The sequence below is a fragment of the Pygocentrus nattereri genome, chromosome 2 (assembly GCF_015220715.1).
Source record: "Pygocentrus nattereri isolate fPygNat1 chromosome 2, fPygNat1.pri, whole genome shotgun sequence".
Classification (NCBI taxonomy): Eukaryota; Metazoa; Chordata; class Actinopteri; order Characiformes; family Serrasalmidae; genus Pygocentrus; species Pygocentrus nattereri.
The window spans coordinates 34,873,859-34,896,617 of NC_051212.1; the positions used below are offsets into that span (position 1 = coordinate 34,873,859).

The 22,759-nt window shown below is 40.5% G+C and overlaps 2 protein-coding genes across 3 annotated transcripts; one reads left to right on the plus strand and one right to left on the minus strand.

Moving 5' to 3' along the window:
* Positions 1-1,463: 1,463 nt before the first annotated feature.
* Positions 1,464-18,445, plus strand: enosf1 (enolase superfamily member 1). Its single transcript, XM_017725646.2, has 15 exons — positions 1,464-1,855; positions 2,086-2,188; positions 3,570-3,685; positions 4,252-4,338; positions 5,194-5,220; positions 5,361-5,433; positions 5,530-5,568; positions 12,207-12,289; positions 13,213-13,335; positions 13,436-13,570; positions 15,743-15,784; positions 15,864-15,993; positions 16,184-16,283; positions 17,351-17,432; positions 18,100-18,445. Exons 1-15 carry the CDS (start codon positions 1,772-1,774, stop codon positions 18,199-18,201), a joined length of 1,326 nt encoding a protein of 441 aa, XP_017581135.1. The 5' UTR covers positions 1,464-1,771; the 3' UTR covers positions 18,202-18,445.
* On the minus strand, positions 13,478-22,564 carry tyms (thymidylate synthetase). Of its 2 annotated transcripts, XR_005131607.1 has the most exons (8): positions 22,247-22,564; positions 21,566-21,639; positions 20,779-20,953; positions 20,265-20,366; positions 19,955-20,130; positions 18,993-19,064; positions 18,717-18,904; positions 13,478-13,604 (listed from the first exon to the last, which is right to left on the minus strand). XR_005131607.1 is itself a non-coding variant. In XM_017725647.2 (7 exons), the coding sequence occupies exons 1-7, from the start codon at positions 22,470-22,472 to the stop codon at positions 18,767-18,769; spliced, it is 963 nt and encodes a 320-aa protein (XP_017581136.1). In that variant the 5' UTR covers positions 22,473-22,563; the 3' UTR covers positions 18,048-18,766. The 2 variants fall into 2 exon arrangements, 1 of the variants encoding a protein (XP_017581136.1); XM_017725647.2 differs by lacking the exon at positions 13,478-13,604 and having other exon boundaries at positions 18,048-18,904; positions 22,247-22,563.
* Positions 22,565-22,759: the final 195 nt, after the last annotated feature.

Below are 22,759 nucleotides of genomic sequence, written 5' to 3' on the forward strand. Positions count from 1 at the left end.
ACTGGAACATATGTGAACATAACAGGCTTGACTGAACTGCATTACGTATTTCAGACATTTATTCACAAATTCAGCGACTGCCCCATATCTTATACTATTAGTGAATCTCAAGTCAGCAGGTTTTCTGTTCTGTATTAAGTACAAGGAAATGCATTGTAATTATTATCCACAATATATAGACAAACGTATTAGAACACACCCCTTAATCATTGAATGTAGGAGTTTAATTCAGTCCCATTGCCACGGATGTATAAAATCAAGCACCAAGCCATGCAGTCAGCCTTTACAAACATTTGTGAAAGAATGGGTCGTTCTAAAGAGCTCACCGAATTTGAGTAAATTTTGGTAGAGGAGGGATAATTCTATGGGGCTGGTTTTCAGGGGTTGGTCTAGGCCCCTTAGTTCTATGCTCCCAACCGTGGGCGGTTTGTTAATAAGGGCGATCAGGCGACGCACCACCAAAGGACGAAAGGGAAGAATTTTTTCTATCACATTCTACCACAGCCTTCAACTAGCTATGACGGTTCGGACAGTTTCTCTTGCCTCCGAATGTCATTGTCCAATCAGCATAAAGGTGTGTTCCCTGCAGTACCACACATTTTAGTTTGACTGAAAATCGCCCTGATTGCTCTGGTTGACTTTCATATTAATGGTTTTTGTAACTGTAGGCACTGCAACAAAATCTGGGAGTTAGGACGGCCAAAAAAAAACAAACCTGCAGCTAGCGGTCTGGTCAACATGGCTGGCGTTCCCTCAACTCGGAACAACTCAATAGTGTAATTAAGAGAAGTGCCATTTAGTCGTCATAATAATCAGTGTAAACTAGCAGCTAAGGAATTAGGGCCACCCAGACCAGATTTAAACATCACGCTCATGTCTACAAAGGGAGGAACATCATATAACCGGGGATTTTCGCGAAGGAAAACATGGCTAGCAGGATGTGAGGTAGGTTAGCTAGGTTAGCTCTAAAGTAAAATGCTTTCTGATGAAGAGTGAATTAAAGAGTGTGACCGTTTCAGTTTATTTGTTTAATTGTAATTGTGATCTCTCTCCATGTTCAAAGTTGTTTGTGAGGGCAAACTGAGAGATGACCAGTTTTATTCAAGATGATCTTTACAGAGAACTCCAGGATATATCAGTCCAAATACTGTACAGAATATAATGTAGAGAGAAATATTTATATATATATATTTATATATATATATATATATATATATATATATATATATATATTTTATTTTTTTTTTTTTTTTTTTTTCGATTTGTAAGCTAGCTTTTTTTTTTTAATTTACCCGTTGAACAGGTCAGCTTGGCTATCATCACAACAATTGCCCCCTGAGATATTTGGCAGGAGCCGCCACTGCTCCCAACATTGTGGGAAGAGTTTGGGGAAGGCCCTTTTCTGCTCCAGCATGACTAAACCCCAGTGCACAACGCGCGGAATGGTTGGGTGAGTGTGGTGTGGAAGAACGACATCACATTAAACGCTATGGATTAAGAATGGGACGCATGTGCATGTGAAAGCAGACGAGCGAAAACTTTGGCAATATAGGGAATGTATACAAGATCTCCACAACGGGGCGGGCTTTCTCCACACACCGACGCCTTGTAGGCCGTTGAGAGCGGTTCATCTCCGATTGACCCAGTGACGGGTCTCCTTGGTGACGGCTCTGGCCTCACCACTGGTCAGAGCTCTGTGGAGGCGGGTCTTTAGGAAGAAACTGAAAGTGGCGACTTCCCCTACAGACTGACATTCTGGACCAGCGACAAAATGTTGAAAGGCAAAATTGCTAAACTGGCCGTGAGCGACGTGAGATTTCCTACGTCTCTGGAGCAGCACGGATCAGACGCGATGGTGTGTAGAACCACAGCAGTGAATGTTTAAACCACTGTAGCAGACACGGTCTGTAGATTACAGAGGCGCACAGTGAGCTGCTTCTACTTTAAAACTCCAGTACAGACACAGTAGCTGTTAGCTGTGCTCACTGATGATGAGGGCCGTTTGCTGTGTTGTTGGTTTACTGTGCGATTAACGTGTTTATCTTCCGCACACTGTGGTCATGTGACCGACTCGCCGCTCCGCAGCACGCTAACCCCGACTACTCTGCGGCTTATGTCGTTATTGAAACTGACGATGGGCTGAAAGGCTACGGGATCACTTTCACTGTTGGAAGAGGCACAGAAATCGGTGAGTCTTCGTATTGTTTAGTAATATTAACTCCTGTTAATCGCGTAAATCCTGAGTATCTGTGTCTGGATCCTGAACGTTGTTGCGGTTTTCTGTGATCTGTTGGTGGCCGGGACAGTCCACACTGATCCTCTTTTGGCTTTGGTAGTTGTGAAACTGCGCCCCCTGATGGTTCACATGTGACAAATACGTTGAGAAATGTTGGCTAATGCTCTGTGTGTCTGTTTCGTGGGCATAAATTAAGCGTAGTCTTATACTAAACTGCAGTGTCCCATTTAATCCAGGCCTGCGCTTTATCTGGGTCAGGAAAACTGTTAAGTGACTGTTCTCTGGGGTGATGGAGCTCCATCCAGTACCTTTGGGATGAGTTGAAGTGGAATTTATAATCCATAACTTATCATCCAACATCAGTACCTGACCATCTGGGAAAAGATAGATTGACATGTAATTTTATGTATTTGAAATATGTTTTAATTACATTGCAGTCCATTCCGAAATACAGTGTATTTCAGAATATACTGCTATATTATCCATATATATATATATATATATATATATATATATATATAATATTTATTTTAAAATGGAGAAATATTACACATAGAAATGTACCATACAGAAATACACACACACACACATTTTCTAAGCCACTTCTACCTCAGGGTCGCGGGGGGATGCTGGAGCCTATCCCAGTGGTCCATACAGAAATAAATCTATGTAAATATATTTGTGAAATGCATTTTAAAATGTATGAAAGTAGCCAAAATACTCAACTAATGCACTTTACTGTTTTGGAATACCTCTAGAAAGGAATGTGTATTCCAGTATCATAATTTTACGTATTAGCAAATGGACTTTTAACATTGCAAAAGCAATGTTGTAGGTGTTGATACTCTGAAAACACAGTTTTGATTTTGTATCTTGTTTATTTGAAATAATTGCTCTGCTTTGCCACGGGTACATGGTTAATGCAGTCATTACCATTCATTCAGTTCATGTATATTTATTAATATCTGAAACCTTTGCCAAAACTACATAAAATTGGGGGGGAAAAAACAAGTACAAATAAATGCATTTTGAAAGCAATCAAATCCCCACAGCAATGTTCCAAAACCTAGTGTGAAGCCTATAGGCTGTTACTGAGGCAACACTCCCTGTTAATGCCTTTCTGCTTTGTGTCTACATAATTTTGAACATGTAGTGTATGTTAAGAAAATGTGCTTTATTTAAAGCATACATTTTGATCTCTCTCTCTCTCTCTCTCTCTCTCTCTCTCTCTCTCTCTCTCTCTCTCTCTCTCTCTCTCTCTCTCTCTCTCTCTCTCTCTCTCTCTCTCTCTCTCTCTCTCTCTCTCTCTCTCTCTCTCTCTCCCCCTCTCCAGTTGTATGTGCTGTTGAAGCCTTGTCTACATTAGTGATCGGAAAGACACTGGAGGACATTGTGAGTAACTTCAGTGGCTTCTACAGGTGCCTGACTAGTGACAGTCAGATGAGATGGGTATGTTCATTCTTTTCAAAATTTCTCCTAATTCTGTCTCTGAGAAACTTGCATACACAGACTTTTCTTACAGTGGTGGTGGTAGAAACCAGAGATTGCGATGTCTGTCCTGCAAATACAAACATTTTATTTACTATCCAAAATTAACTTCTTAGTTTTATATGCAATCTAAATGATGATAAAATAGTAAATCTGAAACTAATTAGTTTTCTTTAGGTACTATTTTGCCTTATATGCCCTGCATGTACCTCTCACATGTTTTGCAAAATATGCAGAACTGTGGTAAAACAGTGTGTCAGGCAGCATATTTGTAATCATTTCATGTAATAGCTTATTGGAGGGTGCTTTTAGAGACATTAAACTCTTCAGTTGCCTGGTGCCTGTTACAAACACTGTGAGCAGTTCTGAGTCTAGAATGGGCATTTCACATCAAACCACTGAATGACTGTTTCCATTTTAACTGTTTAATAATGCAGATGTTTTAAAGCATTGTGGAATTCCTTTTAAGTGAAGGTAGAACAGTTTGATCCACGTTCAGTCTTTTATACTGTTGGCTTAATTGATAGATTGGACCAGAGAAAGGAGTCATCCAGCTGGCATCTGCAGCCATTCTTAATGCTATCTGGGATATGTGGGCACGTGCAGAGGGAAAGGTATATACACACACACTTTTTCTTTTTCACCTTTAGTATTAGTATTATTATTATAATGACTGAGTGTTGAACCTTAAATGTGCACAAGTATAGAAGTACTGCATGCATAACATGATGAGAATACAATTTGAATACATTTAGAGTATATAATTATATGGCACATCTGAAAAACTTCTCATTTTTTACTTAACTGCCAACCAGTGACAGCAAGGAATTTTCTTCCCATTAGTTCTGCTAATAGGTTTCATGAAAACTTTGCTGGTGATTTTTATCATGTGAGCATATTTTTTTTTCTCTTAATGCCTGCTTACCCAACCCCCCCACAGCAGGAGTCCAGTACAGCACTGATGCTAAATGTAATACCTGCAAACATGTCCACTATTGAGATTATTAGTTTGATCATCCCTCAAAAGAGTTCAGTAACACAGAGATTTATAACTGATCATCATATTGATTTATCAGTCTGCTCAGGCTTTAATAGAGTTCAATAACACTGGGATAAATAACTGATCAACATATTGATTTAACTTAAAATATTCTCCTAAAAAGTGTAACTGTATTCTGAATATTCTGAAAACATATTCCCAGTACTTGTATTTCATTACATCTGAAAAATGGTCATGCTCTTTATAAAAACATATCATTGGTACGATATCAAAAACTTTTTTCTTTTTTCTATTTTTTTTTACAAAACGTCAGATGCCTTTAAATTGCATTTGAATGGTATAAACGGTGTAAAAACATGTCTTTATCTTTGGACATATGAGGTTTTATTATGACAGCAGCGATGTGAACATCAACACTTAATTTCCGTACATTTCAATCACCTAATATTTTCATCCTTTTTCTCTACAGCCCCTTTGGAAGCTCCTGGTTGACATGGTAAGATCATGTTAGCTAATGTCAGTGCAGTGTATTTTGACCTCACTATGTTTCTGTCACTCTGTGCAGCCCTTGAAAAAGGCCAAAAATGGCTTGTCATGAACAAATGTGTCCACTTGTGTCCATATGTGTGTCCACAGGATCCCAAACAGCTCATCCGCTGTATAGATTTCAGATACATCACTGATGCTCTCACTGAGCAGGAAGCGTTAAGTGAGCTCATCAGTATTGGCATACAATTAAATTATGATCTCCCAGCACTCTATCAGCTTATATCTCTAACTCTATGTGTCTCTTTCTGGAAAACAGATCTACTGGAGAAGGCAAAGGAGGGAAAGCAGCAGAGAGGTAGGAAGCTGATTTTCTGATTCACATTTAGTCAAGTAGGTAACTAATGGAAGCTCATCATCACTCTCAAATAGTTTGACCGAGCATTCAATGATGTCACACAGATAATGCACTAAAGGCAATCAGTTGACCAAAAGCAACTCAGTTGATGTTCTTTCATAGCAACAGTTACTAGGTCAGACAAGCTTTATAGAACGTTGGCCAAAATCCCATTCAATCTAATGTGAGACTGTAGCACACCTCATTATAGAGCGCCCTATTCATTTAAACTGATATTCATTTTGTATGCATGTGAAATGTCCCTGTTAGAGTGAAATTTAATACTGAAAGCTTAACATTACAAAGCAACTCTGAAGGCTACAGTTTCTCTTCAGGTGGAATGAGTTCACATTCTGTCAAAGGTTGCTATGAAATGAAAGGGCATATTTGTGGAAAAAGTATGGATAAACTAGTGATTCATTGACGTGTACTTTGGCTGTTTTGGTAGATTGCTCTCTCAGCAGCTGATAGTGCTGGCCAGGTGCCAAACTGACCTGGAGAGCACATGAATCAAATGAGTGCTTCCAGGATCTTTACGCACCAAATAAGACAATAATACATACATTGTCATAATGCTAGTAGTGGAGTGACCCTGTACCTTAATTATGTGTATTTTAATAAATGATTGGACATTTCATTTAGTCACTAACTAAATACTACTGAAACAAATGTTTTGGGAGGGATTGTTCTCAAAATGCTATCCAGTACAGGACTAGCAAAGACAGCGTTGAACAGTTGCGCACACACACATAGAATTATGTTTATTAAAACACAAGTTTACTTAGTTGCAGAAAATCTGTTTCAGTACTGACAGCTTGCAATGTTACATGCTGGTTTTCAGGCTTCATAAACTTTGGAATGCATCCTATTTCTAGAACAGTGGAATCTAAGTGCTCAGCATGTGCCCATCACAGGCATCACTTTCTGCTGTAAAATGAAGGGTCCTGGTTAAAATAAGGCTTCACCTATGTACTAAAACTCTGTTTCAGTAGTGATACACGTGCAACAGCATTTATTGATTTAATAGTTAAGTTAAGCTCATCATACAACTGATGTCATGTTTTAAATAATCAAATAGATTTTTTGAAAAAGATTAAATAAATGATTTTGTATATATTAGACTTATTATTATCTTAATATATTGGCTTTAAATATTTCATAAAAATCAATATCTAAGGTCTTTGTAGCACTGCATGTGCTATCCCGGGCTCAAGGAGGACACTGGAGGCAGGATTCAGTGTTGCAGGAGCCATTATTTTAATGCCCAGAACACAAAAACACAACAAAACCAACACTGCGCTGAGCTGGCCACATTTTGGTGGCTTAAGCTAGCTGGACTTCAGTCTTTTTACTCAAGCTTTTCAGCTCTTCACGCTGTCCTCTGCTGCTGCTCGTCCCTCTCTCGCTCTGTTCCCTCTCAGCTCTGTTTTGAGCACCAGAGCCAAGAGGGAATGAGAGCTCACTGCTCCGCCTCCCTGTTACTGCCCCCAGCTGGCAGCTCAGCCTCTGTGTAAAAGGGGGCGGGGCTCGGGTGGCGGAGCTCTTGCTCCTTGCTCTGGTGCCTCTCATGGTTGGCACCAACGTCCTCGTCCTCCTCCGCCCCCTCCACGCTCGCGGCTCTCTCCCTGGCGTCCTCACTGGGTTTCGTCTCTGCAGGGTGTTCTCTCAGCCGTCATCATCAGGGCACGGGGGGCGGGCGCATGCCACATGTCCTCAACACCCAACTCAGGCCGTAAATCTGGCCTGAGCCACCGCACCCCTAGGAAAGACCTAGCGCCAGGCGGGAGAACCAAGCTGTCAGGGAAGCCTGGGCCAGCTGCTGGCACAGACAGGGTTGCACTGGCATCCTGGGGTGCAGGCGGGGCCGCGGCACCTTTTTCTGCAGTAGTGAGGGGACGGGAAAGAAAACGAGGATGGGAGGGGAGAGAAGGGGCACTCCGAACCTCCTCGGAGCGGGATGAAGAGGGGACACAAGAAGGGCTCCAGTCCTCCTTGGAGCTGGGACTGGAGGCTTGAGAAGTGGTGTGTGGGATGCACACCAGATAGCAAGCACATTTGGGCCTAATCTGTGCCACTTTCGGCTCTTACGGCTCAGTTTCGGCACCGGCAAGTGTTGTGTGGGCCGAATATTGTAAGCTGTCCGGAGCTGGGCTAGACTTATGTTACGGCATGTGCTGTGTGGGCCAGACGTGAGCCAAATGATCTTGCCTCACACTGCTTACCATCTCCTCATCCATGATGAAAATGAAAGGTGATTGTACGTTTGCTGTCAAGGTACCATCTCACACTAAAGAAATTAAATCATCCTCTCCATCAACTTTTCTTTGTCAAAAGTTCTAGTTCAAAAATCATTTACATCATTATACAATTGATTTATACAGATAGGTTGTAGGCCAAGTATGGCCTAGATAAGGATGACGTTATTTTGGATGTGCATATTGAGCTTAATAAATTGAAATAATGGGCAAAAGCAGTATTTGTCTATTACTATGTAAAACTGCTCTTTTACTAGGTTTTAGGTGGTTTGAGGCAGGATGAGGATTTGGCGTGATGTGCTGGTAATGCAGTTCTGCTGAATTGTTTGTGTTTTTGGTATCTAACTCATCTAAAGTGGACCTGTGAAATTGTCTTGGTCCATGTAACATGAACATGTGATCCATTGTTTGGGTCCTAAGCTGAACTGAATTCCTCTGGCGCTCTTTTGGTACATACCTGACTGACAGCATTCCATCTGTACACCTGACTGACCTGAAATGTTGTTGAAGAAAGTTTTGATAAAATGCTGAAAAAATGTTCAGGTTAAGTGGTTCTGAAAGGTTTAACAAAATTTTAACTTCAGTGTTCTGCATTATAAATATGACCATGATTTTTTTTTTTTTTTTTAGCATTTTATTATTTTTGTTCATGAAACTACTTCAGAAATCTAAATTTAAATTAAAAAATGGAAAACAAGAACATCAATATCTAGAAAATGAAGTTTGTGAAGAAAATTAAGTAAATTCAATGCTAAAATGTAATTTGTATCACAAACCGAACATTTATATCAAGTTGAAAATAATAAATGTTCAGTTAGGAGTTTTTCCAAACCCACCCATATTTAGGCAGCTAGACTCCACCTGTTTTGAAGCGGGCCAAGTGCGCATGCGCATAGGCATCAACGGTCAACCGGGCGAGAACGGCGCTCAGAGCTGCTTCTGGAAACTTCGGGAGGCGTTAAAACGCGTTTGGTGAGTATTGCTTAGGGTTTTTTTGACGTATCAACAGTTTTCAATCAGTCATTTGCTGGAATGTAGTTATATAGCTCGTTTATTAATGTCGGACTGTTTGTGTTAAAGCAAAGATAAGCAGCAGTTGCTAACAGTTAGGTTAGCTAGTTAGCGGGTGTCTGCTATGCTAAACTAGCAAGTCACTGTTTGTATTTTTTGCTTTCACAAAATAATGCAAGAGATTTTAATGACTAAAATAGTACTTTTAAAAGTGGTATTTTAAATTAGACTGGCTGTGTTGAATTGTAAGGGTAATAAACTGTGAGTTGCTATATAAGTTAGCTCAAGTTTAGCTGTTAGCAGCCAGCTAGCTAGCTAACGGCTGTGCTGGAAGACCGTTTAGAGGATGAAACTAAAATGTGAGGGAGAGACGTTGAGTGACTGGTGCTGGTGTTAAAGTTAAAACAGCAAGTTATATTGATTGAATACTTTTAATATGTTTAATTTGTAGTGTCGCTCTTTGGATTGTTAGCACGCATTCTTTACATATATTACTACATCTGTAGCACAAGATATTGCTAGTATTATATATTTGAAACAATGGCTCACCTGATTGCTTTTTTTGGACTGGCTGCTGTTCTTTTAGGATAATTTATAAGCTACCTCTCATTCATCTTGTGTGTTTATTACTAACTTTTGCTTTTTTTTTTTTATTTTAGATGCAGCCTTAAAGATTCCGCAGTGACAAGCTGCTGATCACAATACAATTGACTAGAGACCTCCACATCTCTTAAGTGCTGAGTATTTTTAACATTGAAAGGAGGGATCAGATGTTCGTTCTCTGTCTGCCTCTCTCTTTCTCACACACATGCACTGTGTACACACTCAATGGACACTTTTTATACACCTAAATTAGTTTAACTAGTTAAGCCTGTTTGCATATGACCACATCACTGTGCTGCTGTGGCGCGAAGTGCAGAGGGGGAGGTCAGGAAGTGATTTTCTACTTGGGAGGCCTGCTGCACTTTTTAAGGTGGAACGTGTAAACCGGCGAAAAAGATGCTGCTTTAGACGGTCACTTGGAGCAGAGGATTATATTCTCTATATGCGTAGAGAATGTATTAAAGAGTGTAGTTTGTTTCTCTGCATAATTTGTTTACTCCAATTCACAGGACCACAGAACTGGTATCATTTGTGAGGTGGTTTCCTTCTCAGCACTGCAGTGATATTGACATGGTAGTGGTATGTTATTGAGGGTTGTACAACTGGATCAGACACAGAAGTACTGTGTCCACTGTGTCCAATTACACACCTACCTTGTTAGTCCTTTTATTGGTAAAGTTAGAAATGTAAGCTCATCTGTTACTACTCAGTTTGTAATTTTCTAGTTCTTCATTGATGCCTACAGGACGCTGTTGGCTGGAAACTTATTCTCAGTCCAGCAAATACACTTCAGTGTTTTAAAGACTCAAGTACACTATGGTGTGACTCTGTGCAACACCACACATATTACTATGTCAGCGTCACTGCAGTGCTGAGTGATCCACTACCCAAACAATGCCTGCTCTGTGGGGGTCCTGATCGTTGAAGAACAGGGTAAGGCAGTATGCAGAGAAACAGATGAACTACAGTCAAGGAGTTTAAATCTTGGGTAGCTGTACAGAAAGTGGCCAATGAGTGTATACACATAATCAAGCCCAATGGTGTACTTAACACAACTTTTATTGTGTATTTTTCTTTGTTTATTGGTATATGGTAACCTATACACTTTTATACTATATACCTATATTTTTTCTGTGCAAGTTCTGTATATTTTTATTAAAGCTTTTTCCAAATGATTTCTAGTCTTGTCACTGATTCATGTATGCATACAGGTGAGCTTTAAGAATTGGTGACTTTTACAAAGTAATACAGTACATACTGGCTTAACACATGATAATGCACCTCATTTACTGAAAACTGCAGCAAACTGTTGATTGTTCACGTATGTTCACTTCTGTTGATTCACTTTGAAATACAAACCAAAATGAAGTGCCTGACGTACAGCCCATAACACGATACTTTCATCTGGCCCATAACATGGCCAATATAGGATGTGTATGGTATCACCCTGATCTAGCACACATCCAGCTCATTTTAGGTGAAGCTGAGGTTAAATTCTTTGGCCCCGATTTGGCCCGTGTAAGGTGAGTGTGTGGTAAATTTATTTTGGCCTGGATCTGGTCCACAACATGACATCTGGCCCATATAAGGTGAAGTTGGGTTTAAGTCTTTTGGCCCTGATTTAACCCAGACATGGGCCATGTAAGGTCAGCATATGGTACATTTATTTGGCCCATATTTGGTGGACGTGTGGCTGAGTTGAGGCAGGCAGACTCACCCTGACGGGGGCAGTCGTGGGCTGAAGGTTAGGGAACCAGCCCTGTGACCAGAAGGTTGCCAGTTGGCTGACAGTCCATGAGTGAAGTGCCCTTGAGCAAGGCACCTAACCCCCGGTTGCTCCCCGGGTGCTGTGGATATGGCTGCCCACTGCTCTAGGTGAGTGTGCTCACTGTTCCCTAGTGTGTGTATTCACTAGTGTGTGTGTGCGTGTGCGTGTGTGTGTATGTGGGTGTTTCACTGCACGGATGGGTTAAATGCAGAGGTCTAATTTCACAGTGTGCAAACACAGTGACAAATGGTTCTAAATTCTAAAAATTCTAATTCCTGAGTTAACGCCATACATCAAGGCCAAATGTGAGCCATAAGAGAACTGCAGATGTGCCATATTTGGGCCAGAATTTCATTGTTATCTGCACTGCCGCTCTGCCAGCAGGCTCCTGACCGCTCTTTATGCTGAAGGAGGACACTGGAGGCAGGATTCAACATTGCAGCAGCCATTACACTAGGACACTCTGTCCTCTGCTGCTGCTGCTCGTCTCTCTCTCTCTGTTCCCTCTCAGCTCTTTTTTAAGGCGCTCACACTGCCAGCCAGATGAGAATCAGCTGACTCTCATTAAGGGCACCAGAGGGAACGAGCTCGGGACTTGCGCATCAGCGTCCTTGTCCTCCTCCTCGTGCCGTCACTCTCATGCCTTGCGTCCGTCCGGGGAGCTCAGGCTTTACGCTCCACCCCCTCCACACTCGTGGTTAGTTGCTGCTGAGTGTTCGGGTTTTCCGCTTTCCTGCCGGCTCTCTCGGCCATCGTCGTCGAGGCCCGGGGGGGCGGACGCATGCCACGGGTCTAAATACTTAATTGTTATTTTTAACCATTGGACAGCAGTTTGAACTAATTCAGTAGAATGGTCCATATGTGATCCACTGACCATAAGAACAGTACCACCATACCTGACCATGATGAAAGTTCACTAATAAGTTCACCCTACTGACATGTGACATATGTGGCCTTTGTAGAGGAAGAGATGCTGAAGGAAGGCTATCCAGCCTACACCACCTCCTGTGCCTGGCTGGGCTACTCAGATCAGCAGCTCACACAGGTATGTGTGTGATAATGTGGTGCGTAAAGAGAGATGCTTCTAAGAGATGCTTTTAGCACACAATTGTATATGAGCAAGAGCATTTCTTAGAATGTTTTATTGATTTCATGTAACAATTTTACAGAAGAAAAAAAGTAAAGCAATGAAGTACGTAGACGTGTAACCCCTCACAAAATTCATTTGATTTAATGCGCTAGTGTCTCGATTTGATACATTATTCAATACAGCAGAAATCACAGGGAAGCTGGGAACGTGCCTTATGTAAATACGTTAACGATTCTACTTGCGGTTAGAGCATTCAACATTATAAAAATACAATATGTAAAAAAAAGCTGTGCTTTATAGTGTTAATCTAATGCCCAATCCCTGAGCTAATACATTTAACCACTAGCTAACTTGCTACGACAGAACAGTACAATGTGCAATGTAGTATTGTTAGACCATTTATTGTAGGACATGTTCTGAATCAAACATGGTCAGATTTTATGCAGTGAAATAGTCAGAAATCAGATCTCAGACATACTGTCATAAATGGGAATCGGTGACACTGTTTTTATTAAAAACGTCTAAAAGAGGCAACCATGAATGTAAGAAAAATGCTCATTCATGTTATGCTTTCACCAGGCACTGCAGTCTTGCTTTGGTTATTGGACTTACTTCTGTATCATAAATGTATCATATCATGGTGCAAAAGCTACAGTACATATTGTATTAAGAAATTAATTACCCTTAATTTTTCACCTCTGGCAGTTTTCGTTCACCAATAAAAGTACTTCCAGTAGCTTCGAGTGAAACAACCATTGTTTTACAAGTCAAAATTGGTTGGTTTGTGTGGTTGGAACTGTTGTATAAAGTTGAGTATAAATGAGTGTACAAAGTCAGGTTGTGTGTGTGTGTGTGTGTGTGTGTGTGTGTGTGTATAGCTGTGTTCTACTGCACTGACTGAAGGATGGACCAAGTTCAAAGTGAAAGTGGGTGCAGACCTGCAGGATGACATTCGCAGATGCAGCCTTATTCGGAAGATGATTGGTCCAGAGAACAGTCTGGTAGTCAAGTATTACGATTGAACTGAAAAAAATGCTTCGTTCATTCAAACACTTTGTGATTATGAAAGAGATCAGTGACGTTTGGCGTCTCCACTGTCAGATGATTGATGCCAACCAGCGATGGGACGTCGCAGAGGCGATATCTTACGTCACAAAGCTAGCGGAGTTCCGTCCCCTGTGGATTGAAGAGCCCACCTGTCCTGACGACATCCTTGGCCATGCTGCCATCTCCAAGGTAGGGGGTGTGTCAGCATGTGTAACATTGTATACTGTAAGATGGAGAAAGTGGTCAGTATTATGGATTTTACCTCTGTGGCTTCAGCTGTAAGTTCAGATATGGCTATTATGACTTGTTGTTGACTTGGTGGTGTTGATCAGCCACAGTGTGTTTTATGTCCAAAGATTGCTTCTTCAGTTTTGAACAAGCACTACAAAGCCAGTTCAAAGTGCATGTTTCATCACACACTTACCACAAACTCCAGTGAGTTGTAAATAAATCAGCAGTAAACTCTCATGTGTATGACACACTGTTATCTATAAAACAGGCAAAAGCAGGTTGCCTAGCCAAAAACAGTAGGAGCAGCTGTCTTAAAACCTGAAGTTTGTTTCCACTTCAGTCCATTTTTATAGATAACAGTATTATACTTCAACTTAGAAATAGAATAGTAATAGAAATATGGAGGGAGGTGATGGAAAATTGTTTAGAATGGATAAAAACCCTTTGCCCTGATCAGATTTGACTTCACAGATCCTAACATTGCATCTATGCACTGTTCAGTTGCTGGCTTATTTTACTTAGTATCATTTTGGCAGGCTGTTCAATGTCGGCGTGAGAAATTAGTGGTGTTTAACATGAGGTCGCTGTAGTGGACAGTAATGCCCGACAGTGTAATCATGGATGAGTCCAGTTTGTGCTGTTATTGCAGTGATGCTGCAAACACATCAGAATTTTATGAAACTAACAGTTTTTATTTTGAGAATGTTAAAACACAAGATTTACTTTGACAGCTGTAAGACTGCAGCAAAAATAAAGTGACTACTCTCACAGGCAAAACAGATGCTGTATGTCATGTAGCATCAAAAACCACATAAGTTGAGATTACTTAACTCGATGCAGTTTGAGGCGTTTTTAATTCGTGGTGAGTGATTACAAGATGATTTAGGCATGCAGGGCACTATAATAATTGGTGCCCATAAGCTTCCTTTACAAGTTTGTCAAGTTAGCCTCATAGACAGGCTGTTTCTGTACATTTGGGATCTTCAAGCAACTTCCTACGTGGGGAGTCCCCACCCACAGCAATCATATTATTATTGTACAACACCAGTTCCAAGAAAGTTTGGACCCTATGCCAAATGTTTAAAAAAAAAAAAAACATATCAAATGTTGAAAGTGTTTTTTTGAAAAATATGCTCATTTTGAATTTGATGCCAGCAACATGTTCCAAAAAAAGTTGGGTCAGGGCCATGTTTACCACAATGCTGCGTCATCTTTTTTTCTTTTTTTTTAACAACAGTGAGTGTTTGGGAACTGAGGAGACTTGAAAGTGAGGAGAAAGTGAAATGTTTTCTTTTTCTTGCCTGATACAGGATTTTAGCTGCTTAATAGTTCGGGGTCTTCTTTGTCATGTTGGTTTTTTTTTTTTTTTTTTATCATAATATCTCAAATGTTTCAGTGGGTGATAGGTTTGGATTGCAGTCAGGCCAGTTTAGCACACAGACTCTTACTACAGAGCCATGGTGTAATAGGTGGCAGTGTTTCTGGATCCTTTTTATATATGGTTTCTTCTTTGTATGGTAGAGTTTTAACTTGGTCTTAACTTTAACTTCTCAGTTTCAACACTTGAAGTCTTGTCTTTGGAATATGTTCAATTAAATATACAGTTTAAATCATTTGGACATCATTGCATTCTGTTTTATTTACATTTTGCATAGTGTCCCAACTTATTTTGGAAACAGCGTTGTATATGTAACAATGAATAATAATCCATACTTCATTCATTTTGATCAGGGGAATAAGTGCTTGGGTGAACAACAGAACATAGGGAAAGTAGAATATTTAAACAAGTAAATAAATAAGCAACCTAAATAATTAAGTAGTGTCTTTATGGTATTTTTGTAAATACATCATCAGTGATGTCTTTTCTTTACAAAATGATGAGACATTTCTACCAATATCTTGAGTGACAAACGCCAGGTGGGACACTTTGTTATTTGGGGTGCTTAAACGTAGCAAAGTTTTATGCTGCTTATAGAAAGAAACAGCCCTGCTTGTAGTTCCAGTGCCAAACTAAAGAATCAAATTTCAGACACTGAACATCTTGCCTGACTATATTTAGGTAAAGTAGAAAGCTGTGTAAATCATATTTTCTGCTGAATAATCACTAACAGTCTGCTTGTGGATTTTCAGGCTCTTGCACCTTTGGGAATTGGAGTTGCAACGGGAGAACAGGTGAATCAGTGTGCTCTAAATCTTGTATTCTTCAAGTGTTTAAATTTTGACTAACATTATGACTGTATGTGCGTGTCAGTGTCATAACAGGGTGATGTTTAAGCAGTTTCTGCAGGCCTCCGCTCTACAGTTTGTTCAGATTGACAGCTGTAGAGTGGGCAGTGTCAATGAGAACCTCGCCATCATGCTAATGGCTGCCAAATTCAGGGGTGAGCTGTCTGTGTGTTTTTTTGAATTCATATTCAACTGTGATAGCTGGTGATGTTCCTACTAGGAATAATCGCTGCCTTAGTTCCTAATACATTTCTAATAAAATAAAAACTAATAAAGAGTTCATGGTTTTTTTTTTGAGAAATTTTGTTTGTACATGTCTGTGTACATAATCGTATTTGTTTGCAGTTCCGGTTTGTCCTCATGCTGGTGGAGTAGGACTTTGTGAGCTTGTTCAACATCTAATTCTGTTTGACTACATCTCTGTGTCTGCCAGCCTGGAGAACAGGTGAGAATAACCCCTTTTCTGATGAGATCAAAAATAGTGGATTAATTCTTAAGTGAATTTTGGAGTTATTGTCCTTTTATCTTAGGCCCATACTGTAAAATACTGAAAGAAGAGTTTGATGTAGTGCGCAAATATTGTTTCAGAAGTTTAAATATAGTTTCAGCAAGTTTCAGAATCTGCTATACAGTGCTCTGACCATACAGTCCATATATAGAAACTAAACTGCAAAAACATTTACATTGTTTCTGTGATGTCATCAAAACTCACTTACATATATCCATCTATTCAGCCTACAGCAGTTTGGCTCTGCCCATTCACAATGAAGTTGTAAGGAATGTTTCAGCCAAGACTACTTTTTGGATGAGGCATAGTACAGGACAACCAATCAGAACAGAGCTCATTTACATACATCAGTCCATCATATCAGGCACAGTAATAAAAACAGCCTGTTTAATTCTAATGGACAGAGTTTGGAAAACAGTCATATAAACATGAATGACTGTTTTTGGTGCATAACACCACAACTATTATTATATATAAGTGGACCTTATGAAATGGTTCATGGTAGACAAACTTGTGACTCTGATTTCTTTACAGTGGTGGTGACAGGAACCAGGAGATGCAATGGCTACATTGCAAATATAGCCATTTTATTTACTATCCAAAACAAATCTACATGCGTCTTCTGAGTTTGTATATGTAATGTTGATAGTAAAATAGTGGTAAGTCAGGACTACTTTGCCTGCACCCAACTGATAATGTATCCCTCTCCGTCATAGGTTTTTTTTTAATGCATAGAAGGCCAAGACTTTAGTTCAGAACTATAATACAACAATGTCCCAGGCTTCCGGATATATATCCATAACCATTTCATGTAATCATTTTCTGTGAGGGAGCTTTCAGAGGCATTTGACTCCTCAAATGTCTGGTTCCCATCACCACCACTGTGAACAGTTCTGAAGTGTAAATGCTCCTTTACTAAGCTCAGCTATATGGGGTGGTTTTGGTGATATTAAAGATGTAACTGTTTGTGCTGCTTCTAATACACTCAACATTCTGTGTGAAAGGATGTGTGAATATGTGGACCACCTTCATGAGCACTTCAAAAGCCCCACTGTGATCAGAAACGCCCACTACATGCCCCCTAAGGTGAGTCTTCTCACCATTTTCAAACTTGAAGGCGATTAGAAGTCAACTAAATGCCTCAGACAAGCCATCCATTAACACTGTCGTGCGATAGTGCACAACTACCTGTTCATTTAAGATTGTGATTCTAATCCAAATCTCAGTTCAGTTGACTTGTTTACTGCTGCAGTACAGCAGTTGCAGGCAGTTTTAAATATTTCATCGAGTCCTTGAATAAAACATTTTAAAGCTCGTTCAGTACAAGTCTGTGATTTTTGCAGCCATGAAACGTGAATGCTTGGTGTGTTCAAGCGCAGCTAGTAAATATCTCCCTGTGTACAAACTGGTCAATACATAAACGAGTCATTTAGCACTTTTGAATGCTTTTTAAATGGTTATACAGTTGCATGGTCAAATTACAGGTTTTTATTTTCTAAATAAAAATAAGTTAACATCCTCTACTGTGCACACACTTCTGCACATTTAAATGCATAATTACTTATTTCACTTAATGTATTGGGAAACAATAAAACATTAAACATGGCGTGTGCAAACATGAAGGCACTTATCTCAAATAAGCAAAAAAGTAAATAGAAATATGTGCACTACAAATTGCAGAAAATGCCTGTAGACTTGTGCTTTTAATGTAAATTTTTATTAAAGCATGGACTCGTTGCTGTTGTACTTTTAGGATCCTGGATTTTCATCTGAAATGTTCGACGAGTCGGTGCAGAAACACCAGTTTCCTCATGGAGAGGTGTGGAGATCCATTTTAGAGAAGAACGGATCTTAATACAATCTAATTGCTGCTGAACAGCTGTCACACTGAATCATCCTTTAAAAACTTGAAAAACTGTGATTTTAAAGTTTCATTATACAGATGTAATGTGAAGCAATAAGGGACATCTTAGCACTAATTCAGAAAGAATTTGCACTGTCAGCAATCATTATTTTTAGCTTTTGACTAATCAACGTTTGACTAATTTGACTAATCAAATGTTTTGCACTTTTTAAATAAATTTTATGTTTAATCTTAAGTTTCCGTGCCTCAGTGATCTCTCTTTTGAGCAAAACTTTTACTGTTGACTGTCCTGCTAAAGTACAGACTGTGCAAAAGATGTATGAATGAAAAATGTTTATTTTAAGTGCAAGTTTAAAGATATGGTTTATCTTATCTAGATTAGATAAACAAATAATTGCAAACAAAAAAAATTATTTAAAATTTGAATACATAAATATTTACATTTTATCAGGTCAGCCAAATTCCATAAAACCAGTACCAAAAAAAAAAAAAAAAAAACCTAATACCTCAGTGTTACAGGAGTGTGGGTCTATAAGACTTTAGGAGGAGGTTGTGTTTAAACAGCCATTTGCATCTTGATGGTGGGATAGGGATCATAGCCACAAATCTCAAAATCCTCAGCTGTGAAATCATCAATGCGTTCCACGGTGCGACGGATCTTCAGCTTGGGGAACGGCCGAGGCTCCCTCTGGAGCTATAGGGACAAAAGGAAAAACAGGAACATTAACGCAAAGGCCTGAACACAAATCCACACCAATTCCTTTATATTATACACAACATACCTGCACTTTCAGAGGTTCAATGTGATTGAGGTAGACATGGGCATCACCAAGAGTATGTACAAAATCACCAGGCTGTGCAGGAAGGAAGAAACATTAAGTCAAATACAGACTTCCTCACACAGCAGAGAAACTATTCCAAAACAGCACGGAGGGTCTCATGATACGGAGTTGTTTTAGCTGCTATCATTACATGAATGAGCAATCAAACATTTGTTAAAGTAATCAGAGACTCAAAGCTGAAAGATGTAGATGCCATGCTAGAAACCACAGGAGTCTGAACTAAAAATGTACTAGTGTATTTCCAACACACTCGATTTCATATCAAACATTACCACTGAGGCCTTCATTTTCACCAAAATAATTCAGAACCTCATTCACTGCTAATGTGGAAGGTGCTATTTTGACTGCCTATAAAGGCAGCACTTGATTTTCATACAAGACTTCGTTTTGACCATACAATGTCAATTGTATTGTGTTCAACTTGTGTCCCACCCCAGCAAACCACCACCTGTAGTCTAAGCTCCTAACCGTTAGCCATACTTTCACAAATAAGAAAAACAGATATATAGATAACTCTGGACTCCTGTTCTTTAATCTGATTCAGAAGAACGATGTGACAATTTGTAGGCTAATTTTCATAATGGATTCAAGCACTTTTTGCCCACCATTGTTGCAACACTTGCCACTTAGACATCATTTCATTTCTTGCTTTAATTTTTGTGAAAGTGCTGAATAAACATAATAGAACACACAAGGCTGTACAGAATCATAATTAACAACAATCTTACAACTGGGATAATCTACAGTAATCATATTTACTATGTTTGACACAAAAACCATATTTGATGTGAAGCAGCATGTTGAACAAAACATTACATTAAATCAAATGGTTTATGCAAGGACTTATACCAAAGAATGGGAACAGGCTTGTATTTTGCAATAAGGTTCATGTGTGGCATTACCTTGAGTCCTGTGATGTGGGCGATCATGTAGGTCAGTAGGGCATAGCTGGCGATGTTGAAGGGCACACCCAGACCGATATCTCCTGAACGCTGGTATAACTGGCATGACAGTTCGCCCTCAGACACATAGAACTGGCATAGAGCATGGCAGGGTGGAAGAGCCATCAGAGGCAAATCTGGAAAGGAGGAAGACTTAGTTCAACCTTTTTTCAATTTTGAAATGGGGGGAGGCAACATGACAATGTTATCATTATAATGAAAAATTATGAAAAGCTTTGGTGTGGTGCACTGCAGGCGTTTTCTCTAGTACCTTTAGGATTCCAAGCACACATTATGATCCTCCTGTCCTCTGGATTTGACCTGATTGTGTCAATTACTTTTTGCAGCTGGTCAACACCTTGTCCGGAGTAATCTATTAACAAGACAAGTTCATTAATGCTCATGGGTTTCTGAACAGGTCATTTCAAGCCTTGCAATCAATCGTGTGATCTTTAAGTTAATCATGCCCCCAACATTTAAAAAATTACATATAAAGGCAATCACTTTGTTGCCTTAATAGTGGCTTCATGTGTTTTGTTCTTTGTAGCAGGAGCGGTCATTAAGAACATAATCGACAATAATGCAGCTGAACTGGGCAGATGGCAGACTTTTCCTTTCATTAGATGAATGGATGGCGTCAGTTTAGATCTGAATCAGTGTAGTCAGGCTTTACGTTTCCTCTGTCCAATAATATTCTGCTACATCAACTGCCGTCATCTCATATGAGAATGATCTTGGGTGCCTTTTTTATGCTGTCACTACATTTCTGCAAATACCAGACTCACCTGTGTGCATGTCTTTATACTCAGCACCAAAGTGTCTCCACTGGAAACCGTATACAGGGCCTAGATCTCCCTCCTCACGCTCAGTAAATCCACTCTTATCCAGGAAGTCCCGTGAGCCGTTCGCATCCCAGATCTTCACACCTTTCTCTGAAAGCTCTTTGGCGTTTGTTGAACCCTACAAGATGGACACCCTGAGTTAGAACATTTCTCTCTTTTTACTACATTCCAAATACTCATGCAGTACCAGGGTATTCCAAGTAAGACTAAGTCATGTAAGCATTAATTCAACCATGTATTCTGAGTAAAACGTTAGCTGAGGACAAATGGAGCATTTATCATAATCATCAGTGCGGCACAGCGTCTGTAAACGCTCGTAAAAAACCAACCTGACTGCGCAGTTAAACTGCCCTGAAATTTAAGCCAATGGCTGCAAAGAAGACTAAAGGAGGATTTGGTACCTCCTCAGTGATTTTGCTGCACTGGTGCAAATCACTCCTGCTCAGCCATTCCACAGGCAGAACCTTACCATTTCAGACAGGCTCATTATGTTGCATTATAACTTAGGATTTTGAGACCAAGTGCAAACTGGTTGCCTGCTGTTTCTGTAATTTTCCCTTTTATTGTGGATTTACAGATTACCAACAATTATTTCTACTAATTAGTAATAACCACAGCAGCCATGCACACCTGACGTCACTGCAGCGCATTTGAGCTGGGGGAAAAAAATAAACTCATTCGAAGCTCAAACTTTGTCGTGCAATGTTGTCAACTTGCAGGACTGGCTTACCTTTATGAACCACAGCAGCTCCTCCAAGATGGCCTTCCAGAAAACCCTCTTGGTGGTGAGCAAAGGGAACTGATCTGGAAAGAGGGGCGGAGTTTAAACACAAACTGTTGGCGGGATTCACGCGCGCACAATGGCCGAGATGGCGCCTCGCTCCCTGAGCAGCGCACCAACCTTATACGACTCACTGCGTTTGAGCTTCTTCACAGCCAAACTGCGCGCTTCATGTTCAGGACGGATGAATGGCTCTTACTGTTTGGGCGCAGGTGCCATTATTTTGAGACCCACCCAGCGCGCTCCGCAGAACGCAGGGAGCCGGGTGAGAAGGGAGGTCATTAATCTTTCTAACCGTGGCGGATTTCACGCAAATTCACATTAACGCAGGCAGTTAAAAGAAACGCGCTCATATAAATCTTGGTAGGCTAACTTGGTGAAATAAGCCATGAATCCAGCAGCAGGAAGTCTGGAAATGAAATGACTGCGGAAAGGACAGCGGATAACGACAAACACCACAACCTGCGTGTCCTATCGGAGCAGGAGCTCGGGAGAAACGAGCCGGGCTGTGGTTCTGTCAGTGGCAGAAAGGAAGCGCCATTTACTGCAAATAAGACTAGCTGAAGCGCGCGCGCGTGCGTGTCTCTGTGTGTGTCTGTGTCTGTCTGTGTGTGTGTCTTTGTAACCCACCTCTCAGGCTGTATCTGGCCTGTAAGCCGAAGACAGAAATGACTCCCGTCCCCGTCCGGTCGCCTTTCTTCACTCCGTTCTGTAAGATGTAGTCGATCTGGTTCAGATATCCGCGCTCATCGCAGAACAGAGAAAAGGCAGCAGCGGCTTTCTTCTCCTCGGCCGGCTCCTGCTGTCCTTCGCTGCTGCACGGAGCAGTCGTGTGTATCTCAGACGTGGCCGGCATTTTATCAGCAAGAGTTAAAATTTTCCTCTTCAAAATATCGCTGTTCTCCTGCTCCACTGCGCGCCAACTGACTCGAGTTGGCGGTAATGCGACGTCATCGCATCACCCGTCCAATAACAAGTCCCGCAGACGCCCAGCGATCTGCTTCTGTGTTTCTCCCCGTGACTTTACTCTGTACTGCAAAGCTCTTAGACCGATGCGCACCAGCTCTGCTCTTCAGCTGAGGATGAGGGTTTAGACTCTAAGCCCCAGCTCTCTGGGGGTTTCTTTTTTTCTGTACTCTATTT

Bases quoted from the DNA above. Each gene is read 5' to 3' on its own strand.
- enosf1 (XM_017725646.2), top strand. From the start codon at position 1,772: ATGTTGAAAGGCAAAATTGCTAAACTGGCCGTGAGCGACGTGAGATTT. The intron at 1,856-2,085 runs GTGTGTAGAACC...GCCGCTCCGCAG, and splicing joins AGCACGGATCAGACGCGATG to CACGCTAACCCCGACTACTC. The intron at 5,569-12,206 runs GTAGGAAGCTGA...TGGCCTTTGTAG, and splicing joins GGAGGGAAAGCAGCAGAGAG to AGGAAGAGATGCTGAAGGAA.
- tyms (XM_017725647.2), bottom strand. From the start codon at position 22,472: ATGCCGGCCACGTCTGAGATACACACGACTGCTCCGTGCAGCAGCGAA. The intron at 20,131-20,264 runs GTACTAGAGAAA...CCTCCTTTCCAG, and splicing joins GTGTGCTTGGAATCCTAAAG to ATTTGCCTCTGATGGCTCTT. The intron at 19,065-19,954 runs GTAATGCCACAC...CTTCCTGCACAG, and splicing joins CCCACATCACAGGACTCAAG to CCTGGTGATTTTGTACATAC.